The sequence below is a fragment of the Myotis nattereri genome (assembly GCF_964212035.1).
Source record: "Myotis nattereri genome assembly, chromosome: 4".
In the NCBI taxonomy this organism is placed as follows: domain Eukaryota; kingdom Metazoa; phylum Chordata; class Mammalia; order Chiroptera; family Vespertilionidae; genus Myotis; species Myotis nattereri.
The window spans coordinates 98,730,379-98,746,304 of NC_138079.1; the positions used below are offsets into that span (position 1 = coordinate 98,730,379).

A 15,926-nucleotide genomic window follows, 5' to 3' on the forward strand; every position below is an offset into this window, starting at 1 on the left:
CTTGAAAGGACACTTGATGGTAGCCTCAGGGCCCCTGCTGGCCAGATATTAAGCCTCTTCCAGTTCCAGAACCCTGCCCCAGGGCAACCCTCAAACCAGAGCCACCACTTACAGCCATATAGATTGTGTACAGCCCAATTCTAGGGGGTTGCTTTCATGAATAACATGTGGGTGGTACAAGGCACAGCTTACACAAATCATCAGTCGCTTACATTCCATCTCCAAATCAATTTATGGGAGGTAAAAATTTCCCACAGATGTAATCAGTCATGAGTCCACCTGGCCTACATGAGACAGGAGCAAAGGAAGTGTGGTCAAATGTACTTGGATGACCTTTAAGACTAAATCAGAGTTCCTCAACTTCGGCACTATCAAAATTTGGGGCTAGATCATTCTTTGTCTTGAGGGGCTGTTTTGTACATTGTAGAGTATTTACCAGCATCCCTGGCCTCTGCCCACTAGATGCCAGCACCATCCCTCCCTCAGTTATGAAAACCAAAATTGGCTCCAGATATTGTCAAATGTTTGGGGGGGTGAGGGGGTCACCACCTAGTTGAGAACCCCTGGACTAGATATATAATATGCAAATAACATGTAAATCTGAGAGTCAAAGGTCACACATATGACATTCTAGCCAATAGGGGAAAAGTCTGCAAGAGGTAATGGAGGTAGGAAAAGAGAAAGGAAATTAAATTCCTGCTGCCAATAACAATACAAGCCCAGCAGATATTGTTGGAAATCTTGTTAGAAGATATTGTAAACTTTAATCAGATCCCGTACTGCTCCCCAGCAGGAGCTCCCCGCTAAAAAGTCCTAGAAGTCACAAAGCCCAAAACACAGGCAAAAAGAGCAAAGAAACCACAGATTGAGACAAAAAGATGCCTCTCCAACACCAGTCATTTCCACAAAGGGAGAAAAAAATGAAATCTTGAAAATAAAGACAGCTGGGAAACCAAAGTATCTTGTAACTTTTCATTATGGAAATTTCTGCAGAAAAAGCAGAGGAAATTGCACAATGAACTGCCATGTACCCAGCACCAAGCTTCAAGAAATTGTTCACATTTTGCCAACCTACTTCCATTATCCCTACCCAATGTCATTTTCTTCTTTCCCATCTTCCTTCTCTCCTTCCTTCCTTTCTGGAATCTTTTAAAGCAGATGCCAGACTTCATGTCATTGCATCCACAACACATCAGTATGCATTTCTAATCTAAGAGTTTGGCTTGGTTTCTACATAACCTCCACACCATATTTAACAGATTTAACTTAAAGTAACTAATTCTTGCAAGTGAAGAATCTTTCCTACTAAAGCTATTCAAATTTGAACTTGTATATGAACCACCTGGGGATCTGGTTAAAATGAAGATTCTGGTTCAGTGTGTGTGGGCTGGTCCCTAAGAGTCCATATTTCTACCAAGCTCCCAGGGCAACCCCCAAAACAGAGCCACCACTTGCAGCCATATAGATTGTGTGCAGCCCAATTCTAGGGGGTTGCTTTCATGAATAACATGTGGGTGACACTAAAGGTCCATGGACCACACAAGAGGAAGGATCAGCCCAAAACACAACAGCAACCAAACAAAAAATCATGACTGCTCTGGATTCCAAGGTCTTGAGTGAGAGGAGAGGCTGAAACCACTTGAGACTGAAGCACAAGTATATTAGTTTCCTGTGACTGCTGTAACAAAGTATCATAAGCTTGTGACTTAAAGCAACAAAATGTCTAGAGGTCAGAAATCCAAAATCAAGGTGCCAGCAGGGCTGTGCTCCCTCCTGAGGTTCTATGAGCAAATCCTCCCTTGCTTTTTCTGGTGACTGCCAGCATTCCTTGGCTTATAGCAGCATCACTCCAGTCTCTGCCTCCCTGGTCACATTGCCTCCACCTGTCTGTATCCCCTCCCCTCCCCCTCCCCCTCCCCCCTCCCCTCCCCCTCCCTTTCCCCCTCCTCTTCCCCCTTCTCCTCCTCCTCCTCCTCCTCCTCCTCCTCCTCCTCCTCCTCCTCCTCTTCTTTTTCTCTTCTCTCTCTTCTCTCTCTCTCTCCTGCTCTTATAAGGTAACTTGTCTTTGGATTTAGAGCCCATAAAGATAATCCAGGATGATCTCCTTATCTCAAGATCCTTAACGTAATCACTTTTGCAAAGACACTGTTTCCAAATAAGGTCACATCTGCCTGTTTTGAGAATAAGAATATGGTCATATCTTTGGAGAGAAAGAGCTTGTTACAGGGGTAAGAGGAAAAAGTGAAGTGAGGAAAAATGCAGAAGCAAGGACAGGTCCTGTCTCTGTGACAGTGGCTAGTAGTAAGTCAGGCCCAAGGTACAACTGTGTGTCAATAGGGTTCCCACCGGAACTCAAGGGCAGCTCATCTGCTTCCAGCTCCTTGAAGAGAGAGCATTTCTATTTCTGACAGCAAATTAAAGGAAGAGGAGGGGGTGAGAAAGCCCATTCTCTGCTGGCCTAGTTCCTAAGGAATCGTGCCTCTGCCTTAGAGCCATTCTCAGTCTTATTCAAGGATAAAGTGGTTTATTGATTGCCATAATTAAAAAGCAATGTCAAAAAGAACCAACGTCAGCATTTCTCATTTGCATTTACACATGAGCAAGAGCAGCTTAGTAAAATGGGTGCACTAGGGTTTTATTTTCTCCATCCAGAGAAGGCTTTATCTGGTGCTAGTGTTGGGGTCAAGCCTCATTTCTAGAGCAGGAGTTGATAAGGTGTTAAATTTCGGTTGTGCACTGGGACACCTGTTCTCATTTCAATACTTTAGTTATGTTATCAATAGGTGGTGCCCCCAGTACTAGACTTGGGGTGAATGTGGTTTGGAGCTCCCATATGGGCTGTTTTTCCATCAGTGTCTTGGCTGTGGTTTTGAATGAGCTTGTCTGCTCAAAACTGGAGCACTGGGTTGATTTAAGATGGTTGGTCGACTTGATATGGCAGTTGTTCTTCCTTTCTGATTTCATACTAGCTAGTTAATAAGATATTTTCTTCTTTGGTTTTGGGAATGTGAACTTAATGAAACACTGGACTTCTCAAATCAGAAGGAAAATTAAGATACATTTATAGCTTATATGGTAGATTTAGTAAATGTCACATAGTAGGTCCTTATTAAGTAAGTAAATGCATGAAAGTAGGTCAATGCCCAAATGGACACATTTTGAATAATTACAAAGGCAGCGTTTATTCAAGTACATTTCATTTTCAAAATTTAAAGTGTATATACATTTTTTGGAAGACCCTGTATATATACTATTACACCTGAAAATTAGTAGTTAGAAGCTGAGGAAATGTTCAGAGAGGGAGGATCTTATTGAGTCATTAATTATAGCATGGATTATTTTAATCCCACTAAAGTATTTTTTTGCCAAATGGACTTTGGGCTAAAACAAGTTCTGCTTTCTATTTGTTCAGACTATACCTGGCCATCTGCAAATGGGGCAGGGGAGTGGGAGGGAGTTTATTCTATTCAATTCAACAAACATCTGTTAAATGCCCTATACTTTGTGCCAGTGAGATACCAAAATTAATGAGGCACCGCCCTATTCTCAGCCTTGTCAGAGAAAAATGGTTATAAGAAAAAACAATCCCTTCACACTAACTCAAGGGAAAAGACTGCACTGCAAGGCTCTAATAAGCAAACTCATGGATCTGAGAACCAAATTAAAGGCAATTAGACAAGGAAAACTTCCTCTTTCTGGCTCTCAGCCCATGGACTTTATCTCTGCTTCCCTCACTCATAGCCATCTTTCTCTTTTTGCTCATGGTCAACCACTGGCTGATTAGCTACTGTGTCTCTTGGTTCAAGTCTTGAGAAAGAGGGAATTGGGTTTCCAGTCAACCAACTGAATATAGGGAGGAGGCATCACATGGTACAAATATGGTGCCTAGACCCGCCTTTCAGCAGTATATGTGAGTAGGGGGATTGTGGGCACTGCAGGCACTCCAGAACATATTTTTTCTGTTTTTAACTCTCTCCCCTGTCCCCTAGTTGCAAATAGCATGAGACAATCTAGGATAGTACTTGGCTCAAAAATATTTGAAAAAGAGAAGGAGAAAGGAAAAGTTGGACCAAACTCTGGACTTCATGGTTTCCTAAATTCACTCTGCAAGTTTGAGAAATAAATGTCAGTTCCTGAGAACCAACAGCAAAACATGTTCTATCTGGGTTTGTTCCCAGACCTGAAATGCTCGGCTGGGTAAATTTACCCACACCTTGGCGTAACTGATATGGTGTGGGAGTCTGCATTGTACCCTGATTAAAGCAAAATTAGCAAGCAGCAGGAATCTCATTCACGAGGATAGCTCATCCTACTTCCTAAACTGCATAATTACCCACATCACCAGACATTGGAATGACACAGATGACAAACTCTCTATATGACACAGCCAAAAAGGCTCTTGGAAATCGTTATCCTGGCTTGTTTTACAAAAAGGGAAACTGAGGCCCAGAGTGAGCACGAGGACTACAGGAGCCAAGACGAACCCTCTCCTCCAGCCCAGGCCCCCTTGTGCAGCATCATACTGCAGTTAGGGCAGCACCTCCTAACCCAGGTGAAACCTGCTCCTTTGCAGCTTCCAGAACTCCAGGCACAACCCACAGGGTACCCTTCACATGGTTTTTCCAGCCAGGTCCCTGGTTATCTCCAGAGTAGAAAATGAAATTAAAGTACAATGTGAATGCTGGTCCCTACAGCTGTTTGTTTCTCAGCCTTTCTTCTCCTCTGTCATGTTTCGCCCACATTCCAGAACTGGCCCTTGGCCGGGATAAAGAGGCTCCCGCATCAGGAAGGAAGAACCAAAGGGACAGTGGCAACCTCTGCTGGGTCATTAGTGGTCCCCAGCCACTGGGTGGACTTAGAACATGCCTTTAAGGGTCAGGGTGGAAATAACCCAGATATCACAGAGATGGTCTATTTGTGAAATTACCGAGACTAGCCAAGCCACAGAATGAAAGGGCCATGCTCCCTCAGCTCATTTTAGCTTAGTTGTTTGAAACTTGGGTAACATTGCTTTGAGGGGGAAATGGATTATATGACTGGTTCCCAGGCTAGTCTACTTAACTGAAATTATAATTGACCTCTGGATCCCAGGCCATGCAAGCAGCATCCTTAAGGTACAGCAGGGGAAGTTTCTCTATCCATGGCATCCTTTGCTTTCTCCCATTCCTTCTCCCAAGTCCTCCCAGTGACTCTGGAACTCCAAGCTTTCCCAGGTACTGGAGTGAGCCATGTTTTGATGGCTGCCTGCCCTCCCGCTGGTTCCACAGTAATGGGACATCTGCTGGAATTAATGCATGTATGTTAATGACTAACACACATGTGTGAGTGACTAAAAGCCCCTGAACGAGTGGTTCTGACGTTGTCAGTGGGCACTAAAACCACCTGGAGAGCTTGTTAAATGCAGACTCCCAGACCCCATGCCAGAAATGAGGATTCAGCAAGGGCTAGAATTGGGACCAGGGAATCTATGGGGTTTTATATATATATATATACCTTTTTTATTGATTTCAGAGAGGAAGGGCGGAGAGAGAGAGAAAGAGAGAGAGAGAGAGAGAGAGAGAGAGAGAGAGAGAGAGAGAGAGAGAAAGAGAAACCTCAGTGGTGAAAGAGAATCACTGATGAACTGCCTCCTGCAGGCCCCACACTGGAGATCAAGCCTAAAACCCAAGCATGTTCTCTGACCAGGAATCGAACCTCCAGGTTCATAGGTCCACGCTCAACCACTGAACCAAGCTGGCCAGGCGGGAATCTGTGTTTTAACAAGCAGCTCAATTGAGTCAAATGCTGATGGTAGAAAACACCATGGACAAATGCTACGATAGACGAAATGGCAGGTGTTTGTAATCCCAGGGTGATTTGCTTTTTACTGGACAGGAAGATAGAACAGAATCCACGATGATTCGGGTTTTTTAAAAAAAGACAAAGTAGAGTTGCTCCCTGGATGAATTATCTCTGTGCTGCCATTTCATCTGCTGGAATGTGGCAGGGCGCAGCCAGGAGGAAACTCAGACACTATGACAAGAAGAGGGCTCACTGTAGATTTCAGAAGGCTTCCATGATTCATCTGTGAGGCTCAAAATGTTCTTACACATTATGCCCTCTACCTACCAGAAACAAAGTGCTCCCACTCAAGGTGCTCCCACTCAAACCCCCACTCCTGAGAGACAGTATAGCAGAGAGATTAAAAGTGCTTAACACCATCAGGCATTGAGAAATGAAAGTCAAAACACAATGAGACACCACTTCACACCTACTGGGTTGGTCATAATTTTAAAAAGGGTAAAATAACAAGTGATGGTGAGGATGTGGGGAAATTGGAACCCTTGAACATTGTTGGTGAGAATGTAAAATGGTGCAGCCACTTTGGAAAATAGTTTCCTCAAAAACTTAAACGGAGAGTTACCATGTGACCCAGCAATTTTAGTCCCCAAAGAATTAAAAGCAGAGACTCAAACAGATATCTGTACATGAATGTTCATAGCAGCATTATTCACAGTAGATCAAAAAAAAATGAAAAAAACCTAAATGTCCATCAACTGATGAATGAATACACAAATTCTGGTCTTTCCAGACATGGAATATTATTAAGCCATAAAAAGGAATGAAGTACAAAAACATGCTACAGAACGGATGAGCCTGGAAAACATTGTGATCAATACAAGAAACCAGGCACAAAAAGCCAATATTGTATAATTTCATTTCTATGAAGTGTCCAGAATAGACAAACCCATAGAGACAGAAAGTAAATCAGTGGCCGACAGGGGGCAAGGGAATGGAGGAATGTAAATATATACAAGATCTCCTTTTGGGGTGATGAAAATATCTTAGAACTAGAGAGAGGTGATTATTTCACAACCTATGACTGCACAAAATGCCACTGAATTTGTACACTTTAAAATGTTAGTGGTTACCAATGGGCAAGGAGATATATGATTGGTGGTGTTGCTCTTATATCAATCAGGGGCAAAGCAGATGTACAGTCCTTAGTTCATCCTAGCTTGATCCCTGTGTCAATGACCAGAGCTGTTTCATGCTTGAGGCACATAAAGTTATAATTCCTAGGTCTTGGAGGGGAAAAGATCAGAAACACTGATCTCATAATAAGTAGATTATTAATATTAACTGAGGCTCAGGAGGGGATGTAGTTTTAAAGTTTGTGGAGATGTTGTGATTAGTCTAGTAACTTCTAGATAACAGTAAGTAGGTAGTTCTAGCACAACTCCATTAAGAGTGAACATGTCACCTAACAGTTTTTGTGGCAATTGTGCAATAGGACATGGATATATGTCATTCTGCACATAAAACTGGATGCTATAAATAATAAGTGGGTCACTATTGGCTTTCAGAAAATTGGGTGGGGGTCTAATATGGTAATATTGGGATTATTTCTGAGAGCAGTTACTGTGAATCATGTATTCTCAGGAGCCAGAAAGTGTTCAAATCCTGAGTCTCTGCCATTTAACTGTCAGTGTGGTCTTAGATGCCTCTACCTACCAGAAACAAAGTGTTCCCACTCGAGGTAGTCAACCCCCACAGCCCAGGAGGAAACAGCATCTGCCTGTTTCTCACCTGAAAAGTGAGTTTTAATGATAGTGCATATGAGTTGTTGGAGGGAAAAAAAACACGAGAAGCACGTAAAATGGGGCCTGGCAGTTATAGCTAATAATATATATAAACATTTATCTTTTTCTGGGTTTAGAAGAAAAAATATTTAAATAAATAAATAAAATGTTAATGGTTAATTTTAAATTATGTAAATGTTACCTGAATAAAATAACAAAAACGCATTGGTAATAACCAAACCTCCAAGGTTCAAAGCCTGGCTCTGCTGCATGACCTGAAGTAAACTCAGTGCCTCAGTTTCCTATAAAGGAAGAAATCTCTAAAGGGGACTACAATAATACCCACTTGCAGGCCTATTAGAATTACATGAATTAATGTCCCAAAGGACTTGGGAGAGATGGTGCATAGCATGGTACATGTGTGCCATGATTTCATTACACAAACCCTACCCTATTACATAGGCAAACCATGGCCAGCATGGGTAGGGGCTTGTTCAAGTTCACACAGCAAGTTCAGAAGTCATGTCGGAGTGGCACCCAGCTCTAGGTTACTGTTCTTCCTCTGCCAACAGTCTAATTGAATCCCTGACCAAGAATTTTGACACTCCAAGACCCCAACCCCTGGCAGCAGCACAAATTCTTCCAGTGTGGCTGGCTGGCTGGCCTACATACCAGGCGGAAACAACTGATTAAAGCTTTATAGCAACAACTCTTTTTGCATCTTCCCAGGTGAAAGCCTTGGCCACCTGAGGGGAACTTTAGCCTGGTGGTGACTGACCCAGAAGAGAGCTTTCCCCTTCCCTGTTCCCATGACCATGAATGTCCTGCCTCAGTTTACCTTGGACGTGACAGAAATCCTCACTAACTTATTAAGTCAGTAGGGTCATCCAGGGTCTTCTCCAGGAAGCAGGGAAGAGTAGGAGCTCAGATCTTACCTTACACTGCCCCCTATGTGCACTCCCCTTTTCCCTGGTTCGGTGTGAGATCACAGGGATTTTTCAGACTCGGTGCAATTCCTGTGTCGTCAGGAACAATCTAGCTTACTCACATTCCCCAGTAACCACCTTCCTCCCTCAAGTAGAGAGAAATAAGTCTACACCCATCCACATCTAGCAATCCTTCCTGATTACACTGGTTCCCTCAAACAGCACAGCCCATGGGAGTCCTAGGAGAAACCCTGGGAGGTTTGCTGAGAATCGGGCTGACTGGATGTTCAATGTTGAATCATCATCACAAGCAGAAGATAAGAAAAATAATCCCACAGGAAGCATCCAAATCCTAGGCTCTTAGCTTCTGGGTGCAGAAATAACCCAAGGAACCTGGCCTCCCTGTGCCCTGCCTTCCTTCCTTCTTCATCAGCTTCCACAGCCAACGCCAGCTTCCCTCTGGGCTGTGAGGTCTGTTCCTGAGAGCAGATCCAATCTGGCATGAGTGAGATGTAATGAGTCCTTCCTTTGTGGCTACCAATGTTTGCACTTCCAGAAAAACAAGTCTGAAGCCCCTGGGTGGCCACCTGGAGCCATAGTCCAAAAGACGTAGGCCAGCCAGAAGGGTGTTGGGGAAAGTGGTCTTAAGATCACATTAATACCCGTAACAGCATCCATTCATAGAACTTATACCTTCCCTCCTTTATCTCCAAGGTCGCTGGATTGAAGATCATGGAGTCATACACAACATGATGTTTAACACTGAGACAGGATGGAAGTACTCCTTCAAGACCACACAGAACAAGACTGAGTGGTGGGACAATGGCATTCTCCCCCTCTGGATCACAGCCCAGAGACAGGTACAGTCAGAAATCCTAGGCTGGCTTCCAGGGACGTTGCCTCTCATTCTAAGGCATGTGCGATGGAGATTAGAAGCTGTGTGACCTTGGGCAAGTGACTTAGCCTCTCTAAGCATGTGTTTCCCTAAATGTGTAGTTAGGGATCATGATGGTGTGCTTCTTTAATAGATTTGAGGTAAGGATTAAATGAGATATGTGTGAAAGGGAGTGGGCACAGAGGAAATGCTCAGTAAGTTTTAGCTATTATGGATGAACAAGTCAGGGCATAGACTGGCTTAATCATGATTGTACCTCCAGGGCTCTTCACAGGGTCTGGACCCAGCAGCTCTTTAATAAATATCTGTTTGTACACTTCCTCAGACTTAGGCATAAAGGCCCTTGGGAATGAAGTTGACCATTTAATGCATCTTCAGACGATGAAAAGCTCTTATGAGAACATTCACTTGAAAGGATTCCAACGGCCATTCATTATTGCTTTGAAAGGGCAGAAATCAGAGCTGTGTGTTCAACTCCCAGCCCAAAAACCTGTTGCCAGCTTTGCATTTTGTCAATGAGACTGCACTCGTCACTGTAGAATAGGATCTCTTTCTTCTTCCACATGACACCAGCCTTTGCTCCAAATCTATCCTGGGTACCAGGGCTGCATCTCTGTGCTGCAAGCCAACACTAAGCATGTCACGTGGCAAGGTGGTGTGATGCAGCAGCTCAGAACGCAGTTTGTGGACTCAGACTCCTGTAGCAGGATATCAGCTGCCTCCACCCTCTCCAGCTGCATGACCTTGGGCAATGACTTCTTCTCTGTGCTTGAGTTGCCGATACGTAAAATAAAGATTGTCAGAGTCCCTGCTTCATAGGGTCATTGTGGGGGATTAATCGAGATAATGCCTGTAAGATACTTAGATCTAAGTGCTCAAAAACTGTCAGTCGTGCTTATGATTGGAGGCTAAATCATTTTAGCACTAACTCAGCTGGTCACTACAGCTCTAGGTCAGAACTATCCAATGGAACAGTCCATGATAACGGACATGTTCTACTGCACACAGTCCAATATGGAAGCCACTAGGCATATGTGGTTTTTGAGCCCTTGAAATGTGGCCAGTGAGATTGAGGAACTGAATTTTAATTGTATTTAAGTTTAATTAATTTCGATTTAAATCTAAATACATGTAGCTAGGGGTTGCCATATTGGACAATTCTCTAGAACAGTGGTTCTCAACCTTCTGGCCCTTTAAAAACAGTTCCTCATGTTGTGACCCAACCATAAAACTATTTTCGTTGCTACTTCATAACTGTAATGTTGCTACTGTTATGAATTGTAATGTAAATATCTGATATGCAGGATGGTCTTAGGTGACCCCTGTGAAAGGGTCATTCGACCACCAAAGGGGTCTCGACCCACAGGTTGAGAACCGCTGCTCTAGAGTAATCACAGGGGGTGGCCAATGATCCTATCCTACTTCAGGTTCATTTTTTCCCTAGCTGTTGGGCCTTAGTTCCTTCCTCTTCTGTAACATTTTTAAACTTTAAGAAATAGATTACACAAATAAATTCTGTCCTCCCAAGAAAATCATGCTCACAACACTATGAGCCAGGCACTGATTTAAGTGCTTTACATATATTAATGTATAACAACTCTGAGGCGGGTGCTATGATTATATCCATTTAACAATTGAGTAAATTGAGGCACGGAGCAGTGCCAAACTTCTCAAAGTCACAAAGCCAGTAAAAGGCAGGGCTGAAATTTAAACTCAACCCTGAGTTCAGCAACTCTTAACACTTAACCATGACATATTACTTCTGTGGCCAAAACATTTAGCCATGGATTTCATAATAAATCTTCTATTTGCCTAGCCCCTAGGGAGGTCTGGACAGTCTTCTTTAATTCACTATTCAAAACCCGGGGCCTCTCTAGTCTCTTGCCATGGTATTTGTTCACTGGCGTGGGGCCTCTGGTAGCATTCTCCTTTCCTGTTATTTTTCTTATTCACGGTTCGTGTCTCATTGCCATTTATTTGCAGAATTTTCTTTCCTTCTGCTCAATTCATCACCAGAGTGTTCTTCCTCTTTGCTGAATTCATAAGTGGTTATGCAAAAAGAGGATCTGGTGCAGGGCCAGGCAACTGACAACACACCACTTGTTTGGCAAGTGAATGTCCAATTGGTATATCTCGTTCTGCCAATGGCAGCTCCTGCCACGGGACAGGGCCATCAGCCAGCTCCCTGAGGGCCTGACAGAAAAGCCGCTGCCATCAGATCAAACCTGCGGCCCCAAGCCAGCACCCCAGCAACAGCACTCCAGATGACCCCAAACACCGTTCAGGGGCACATCTGTATTGCCAGGCAGGGCTGGAGGAAGGGGGCCTAACCCATATCCATCACTGGGAAAATCCATCCTTCTCCCAAGTCTCTTCCTGGTGAACTTTGTGGAGATTGATACATGAACCTTTAATATGACTAAAATGTTCTCCTCAGTGACACTAAAGCTGCCTTAATCCATCAAGCATGGACATGCCTTGGTGGATGATGCCTAAAAGATGGGATTCCTGACCACCTCTGCATCCATTATTCAAGCCCACAAGCACACCTACATTCCAGCAGGCCTTCACTAACGGTCAGGGTACAGACTGAGAGGCTCCATTCGGAACAGCCTCGGATTTTTGATGAGCACCCCCAATAACTGAACTTGATCAATGACCAAGGTACTTCACCTCATTCACAAGTCCTAATTCTCAGAGAAAGGCAGGCAGCAGTGACTGTAAGAACTAGGAAAACCATAGGGATATGCTCCCCCTCTCTCCAGAAAAGCTATAGAGCATATTAAGCAGTGTGACGGCAGAGCATGGTTAAGTGAGACTGGCATGGTGCCAAGAGTCTGTAACCAGACCACAGTAGGCGAGCACTAGGAAGGGGTTTGGGGAGAGAGTGGGAGGGCAGCTATGTCGCGACCCCTTTAGCAGTCGAACGACCCTTTCACAGGGGTTGCCTAAGACCATCCTGCATATCAGATATTTACATGACGATTCATAACAGTACCAACATTACAGTTATGAAGTAGCAACGAAAATAATTTTATGGTTGGGTCACAACATGAGGAACTGTATTTAAAGGGCCAGAAGGTTGAGAACCACTGTCCTAGACACTAGCTTCCAAACTTGGAAGAGCTGTGAGCAGGATCTGCCAAGAATAGCAAGGCAATGCATCCCAATACTGGCCCAAACTGTGTCTTTATTATGCATCATAAAGGCTCTAAGAATAACAATCTCTCCTCCAAAAGGGTGGGAGGGAGAAAACAGAATCTTGAATGTAGAGCTGCCTTCTGTTCAGTGGCTCCTCCTAAGCACAGAAAGGCAATGAAAATGCCCAGAACCAATTTCGACTTCTGAATTTTAAATACATGGAGTCCATCTCTTCCCACTTGATCATTCCCTCAAATGAATAAGGAACTTGTTTCCCTAACCCACACATACTCCCCACCAAAGCACAGGCACCTTCATAAAATGTGTGCCTTGTAACATTACTTATGTCACCTAAGGGAAGAGATAAGACAAAATGCAAAACCAAACTGAAACTTTTCCCCTAATTTTTGGTTCTGAAGAGTTTGGTGAATCTGTACAAAACCCAATGGTCAGGATTTCCCTGTAGAAAATACCAACTCTTGTTTTTAAAAAGCAACTTAAAAGTAATAGCAACATCGATGCAACACTACACTAAGGGAGAATAATGAACCTAATAAAACTAGCGATTTTCCAATTGCTATTGCTACTAGAAACACTGATTATGCTAATTAAAGGGTAGAATAGTAAATACCAACTCTTTTGCATCCAATTAAGTGCTCAGATTATTTCTCAGAAGTATTTGTTGAAAATAGCACTTCTGATTATCATGGGTCCCAAATAAACAGAGTCGTGTGTGTGTGTGTGTGTGTGTGTACATGCACACTCACACACATTTCTCTCTGGAGCTCATTTCACAGAGCAGCAAAAACTCCTAAAATTCCTATGGGACCAAGTGAGAAAAATCAGTTTCCTAAGACTACAGCTTGGAATATCTTTAAAGAAGGTGTGTGTTGAAAATACAGCACACGAAAATAATTCAATTTCAAGATGGGAACACCTGAGATTTAACATGCAAACATCAGGAATTCAACTGAATATGCAGGGCTGCCTAAGTCCCTGGGAATTTCAATGTCAATTATTCTAAAAAATAAAACAGCTGGTCAAACCACATTCTACAAAATGTTAGAAGTGTCATCCTTCCAGTCAATTCCATACTTCAGAGCAAAGTCAATTTATATGTAAGTTAAACAAAGAACCGTCGCTAAAAACTGAGAATTATGTCGATTGACAATCAGAAATGCAATAAATAAATATTAGAGGATTTGCAAGTTAAATCAACCATAGAAATTCTATTATCAGAAAGAAAATGTGTTACCTGTGGAGGTTACAAATAAGATGCTAGAACCCAAAAGAGAAAGAGTTTCTGTAATGATTCCATAAGTTAATCAGAATTCATGCATTCATTCAACATGCATTTAATCAACAGCACTTACTCTGAGCCAGGCCTGTTCTGGGTCCCAGGGAAAGTGTGGTCAATAAGAAAGACATGGTTCTTGGTCTCCTTGAGCTCACATTCTAGAGGAGAGAAACAGACAATAAATAAGTAAACAAGCCCTAACCGATTTGGCTCAGTGGATAGAGCTCCGGCCTGCAGACTGAAGGGTCCCGGGTTCGATTCTGGTCAAGGGCATGTACCTTGGTTGCCGGCACATCCCCAGTAGGGGGTGTGCAGGAGGCAGCTGATCGATGTTTCTCTCTCATCGATGCTTCTAACTCTCTATCCCTCTCCCTTCCTCTCTGTAAAAAATCAATAAAATATATTTTTTTTAAAAATAAGTAAACAAATTAAGATGATTTCAGATTGGGGAAAGCACTTTAGAGAAAATAAAACTGGATCGCCTAATAGAAAATGAATGCTGGAGGGTAGAGAGGATAGTATTTCACCTATAGCTATAGATAGCAGAGCTCCTGAAGCCTTGAAAAGTATTTAGTATTAAGAACCTTAGGCCAAGTTCCCTAGAAGCAGAGCCTGAGGCAGGAATGCAGTGCAGGTAACGCATTGAGGGAGAGGTTTCCAGAGAAGGGAGTAAGAAAAACTGAGGGGCCAGGGGAAAGGGTTAAGTGAGATGTGGTCCCAGCTGGAGACCAGCTTCAGCCTGATCCCATGGGAAGCTCTGGAACACAAACTGAACCCCAATGTTGTCCCACCCTGAGGCCAGGGAGCTTGTCTTTTGTCCTCCCATCAATCACTGGCCACAGGCAGCTGGGGGTGAAGGAGATACCTTCCCAGATGAGACAGGACGTGGCTACTTGGATGAGGGTCATTTTCTAGATAGTGAGGCAGCTGAGAGTCTCACAGAAGTGGGTGTGGGTACATTGGTCCAGTAAGGGGATTTGGGTGGGGCACCAATAGCAACCCCTTCAACTTCCAAATTCCTTTCCTACTTCTCAAATGTACATGGGAAGTTTTGGCATTACTCTTGGTTGTATTTTTCTGCTCATTTGTTGAAAAAATAGCCACAACCTAGAGGCCATTATCCCAAAATTCTTTCCCATTTTTTCTCCATATCATCAACATAGTCACACCATCACCATCCCTTGGTTCCACTGAAGCCGATGAACTTCAGGGTGTTTTTCCCAGAGCATCCAAATCGTGAGTGATACAAGGAGTGTCATATAACAGCCCTCAAGATAACAGTTTAGCAGAGATGAAGGAAAGCACTTGCTCCCCAAATAATAAGGCCATTAATTCACTGAACCAAAAATCTATTGAGTATCTACTATGTGCCTGTTCCTGGTTGGGGAGCTGCTTTGACCCACTTAGTGAGATGTGTCCACCTCATTGATAATACATTGGTGAACATACAGAACATTATTTTCTTTTCCTAACTATTTTACCAAGCTTTGTCCAAAACCACCTTTCTGCTGGGGAGCAGATCACTTAAGAATGTTTTCATGCCCTGGTCAGGTAGCTTAGCTGGTTAGAGCATCATCCTGGTATGCCAAGGTAGCAGGTTTAATGCCCAGTGAGGACACATACAAGAACCAACCAATGAATGCATAAATAAGTAGAACAACAAATTGATGTATTTCTCTCTCTCAATTCAATTTTTTAAAAAGAATATTTTCATGACTTTGTAGTCACCTGTTTTGTTAAGACAGCCCCATTTCTGAAGAATCAGTTCTGTTCACGGTAGAACCTTCATCTCCAATCCAAGTCAAAACTCTCTTTCCCAGATGCCCCCCTATCTTCTCCATAGACCCTGTGGTGGTCCCAGCAGCCTGGAGTAGAAGGAGCATGGCCTGTGCTCAACTCTTTCAGACACATACACACCCTTCCCTGGTTTACTCTCTAGAGACAAGAAAAAAAAGAAACATATAGGCTCCTCCCATGAAAGATTGTAGGGAGGCCATGATCCTTTTCCCGTTCACTATAATTTGTTGCTCTACCTAGTTGCCTATGGTCTCACATAGAGGGGTGAAGGTAACCAGGCCTCACTGGCAAGAGTCTCAGTGTCAAGC

General features: G+C 43.3%; 2 protein-coding genes across 2 annotated transcripts in view; one reads left to right on the forward strand and one right to left on the reverse strand.

Moving 5' to 3' along the window:
- The window catches only part of RBFOX1 (RNA binding fox-1 homolog 1), a 2,169,222-nt gene that overhangs the window by 2,142,885 nt on the left and 10,411 nt on the right, over positions 1–15,926 (reverse strand). Inside the window, exon 2 of the mRNA XM_081089186.1 lies at positions 13,898–13,979. The gene's annotated coding sequence lies outside the window, so the exon portion shown is untranslated. The remainder of the gene's footprint in view (positions 1–13,897; positions 13,980–15,926) is intronic.
- LOC308517785 (ectonucleotide pyrophosphatase/phosphodiesterase family member 7-like) overlaps positions 1–15,926 on the forward strand; it is a gene marked incomplete at both ends in the record, with an annotated part of 39,290 nt that overhangs the window by 14,674 nt on the left and 8,690 nt on the right. Inside the window, one exon of the mRNA XM_081089203.1 lies at positions 9,203–9,348. Coding sequence (XP_080945329.1) covers positions 9,203–9,348 — 146 coding nt within the window. The remainder of the gene's footprint in view (positions 1–9,202; positions 9,349–15,926) is intronic.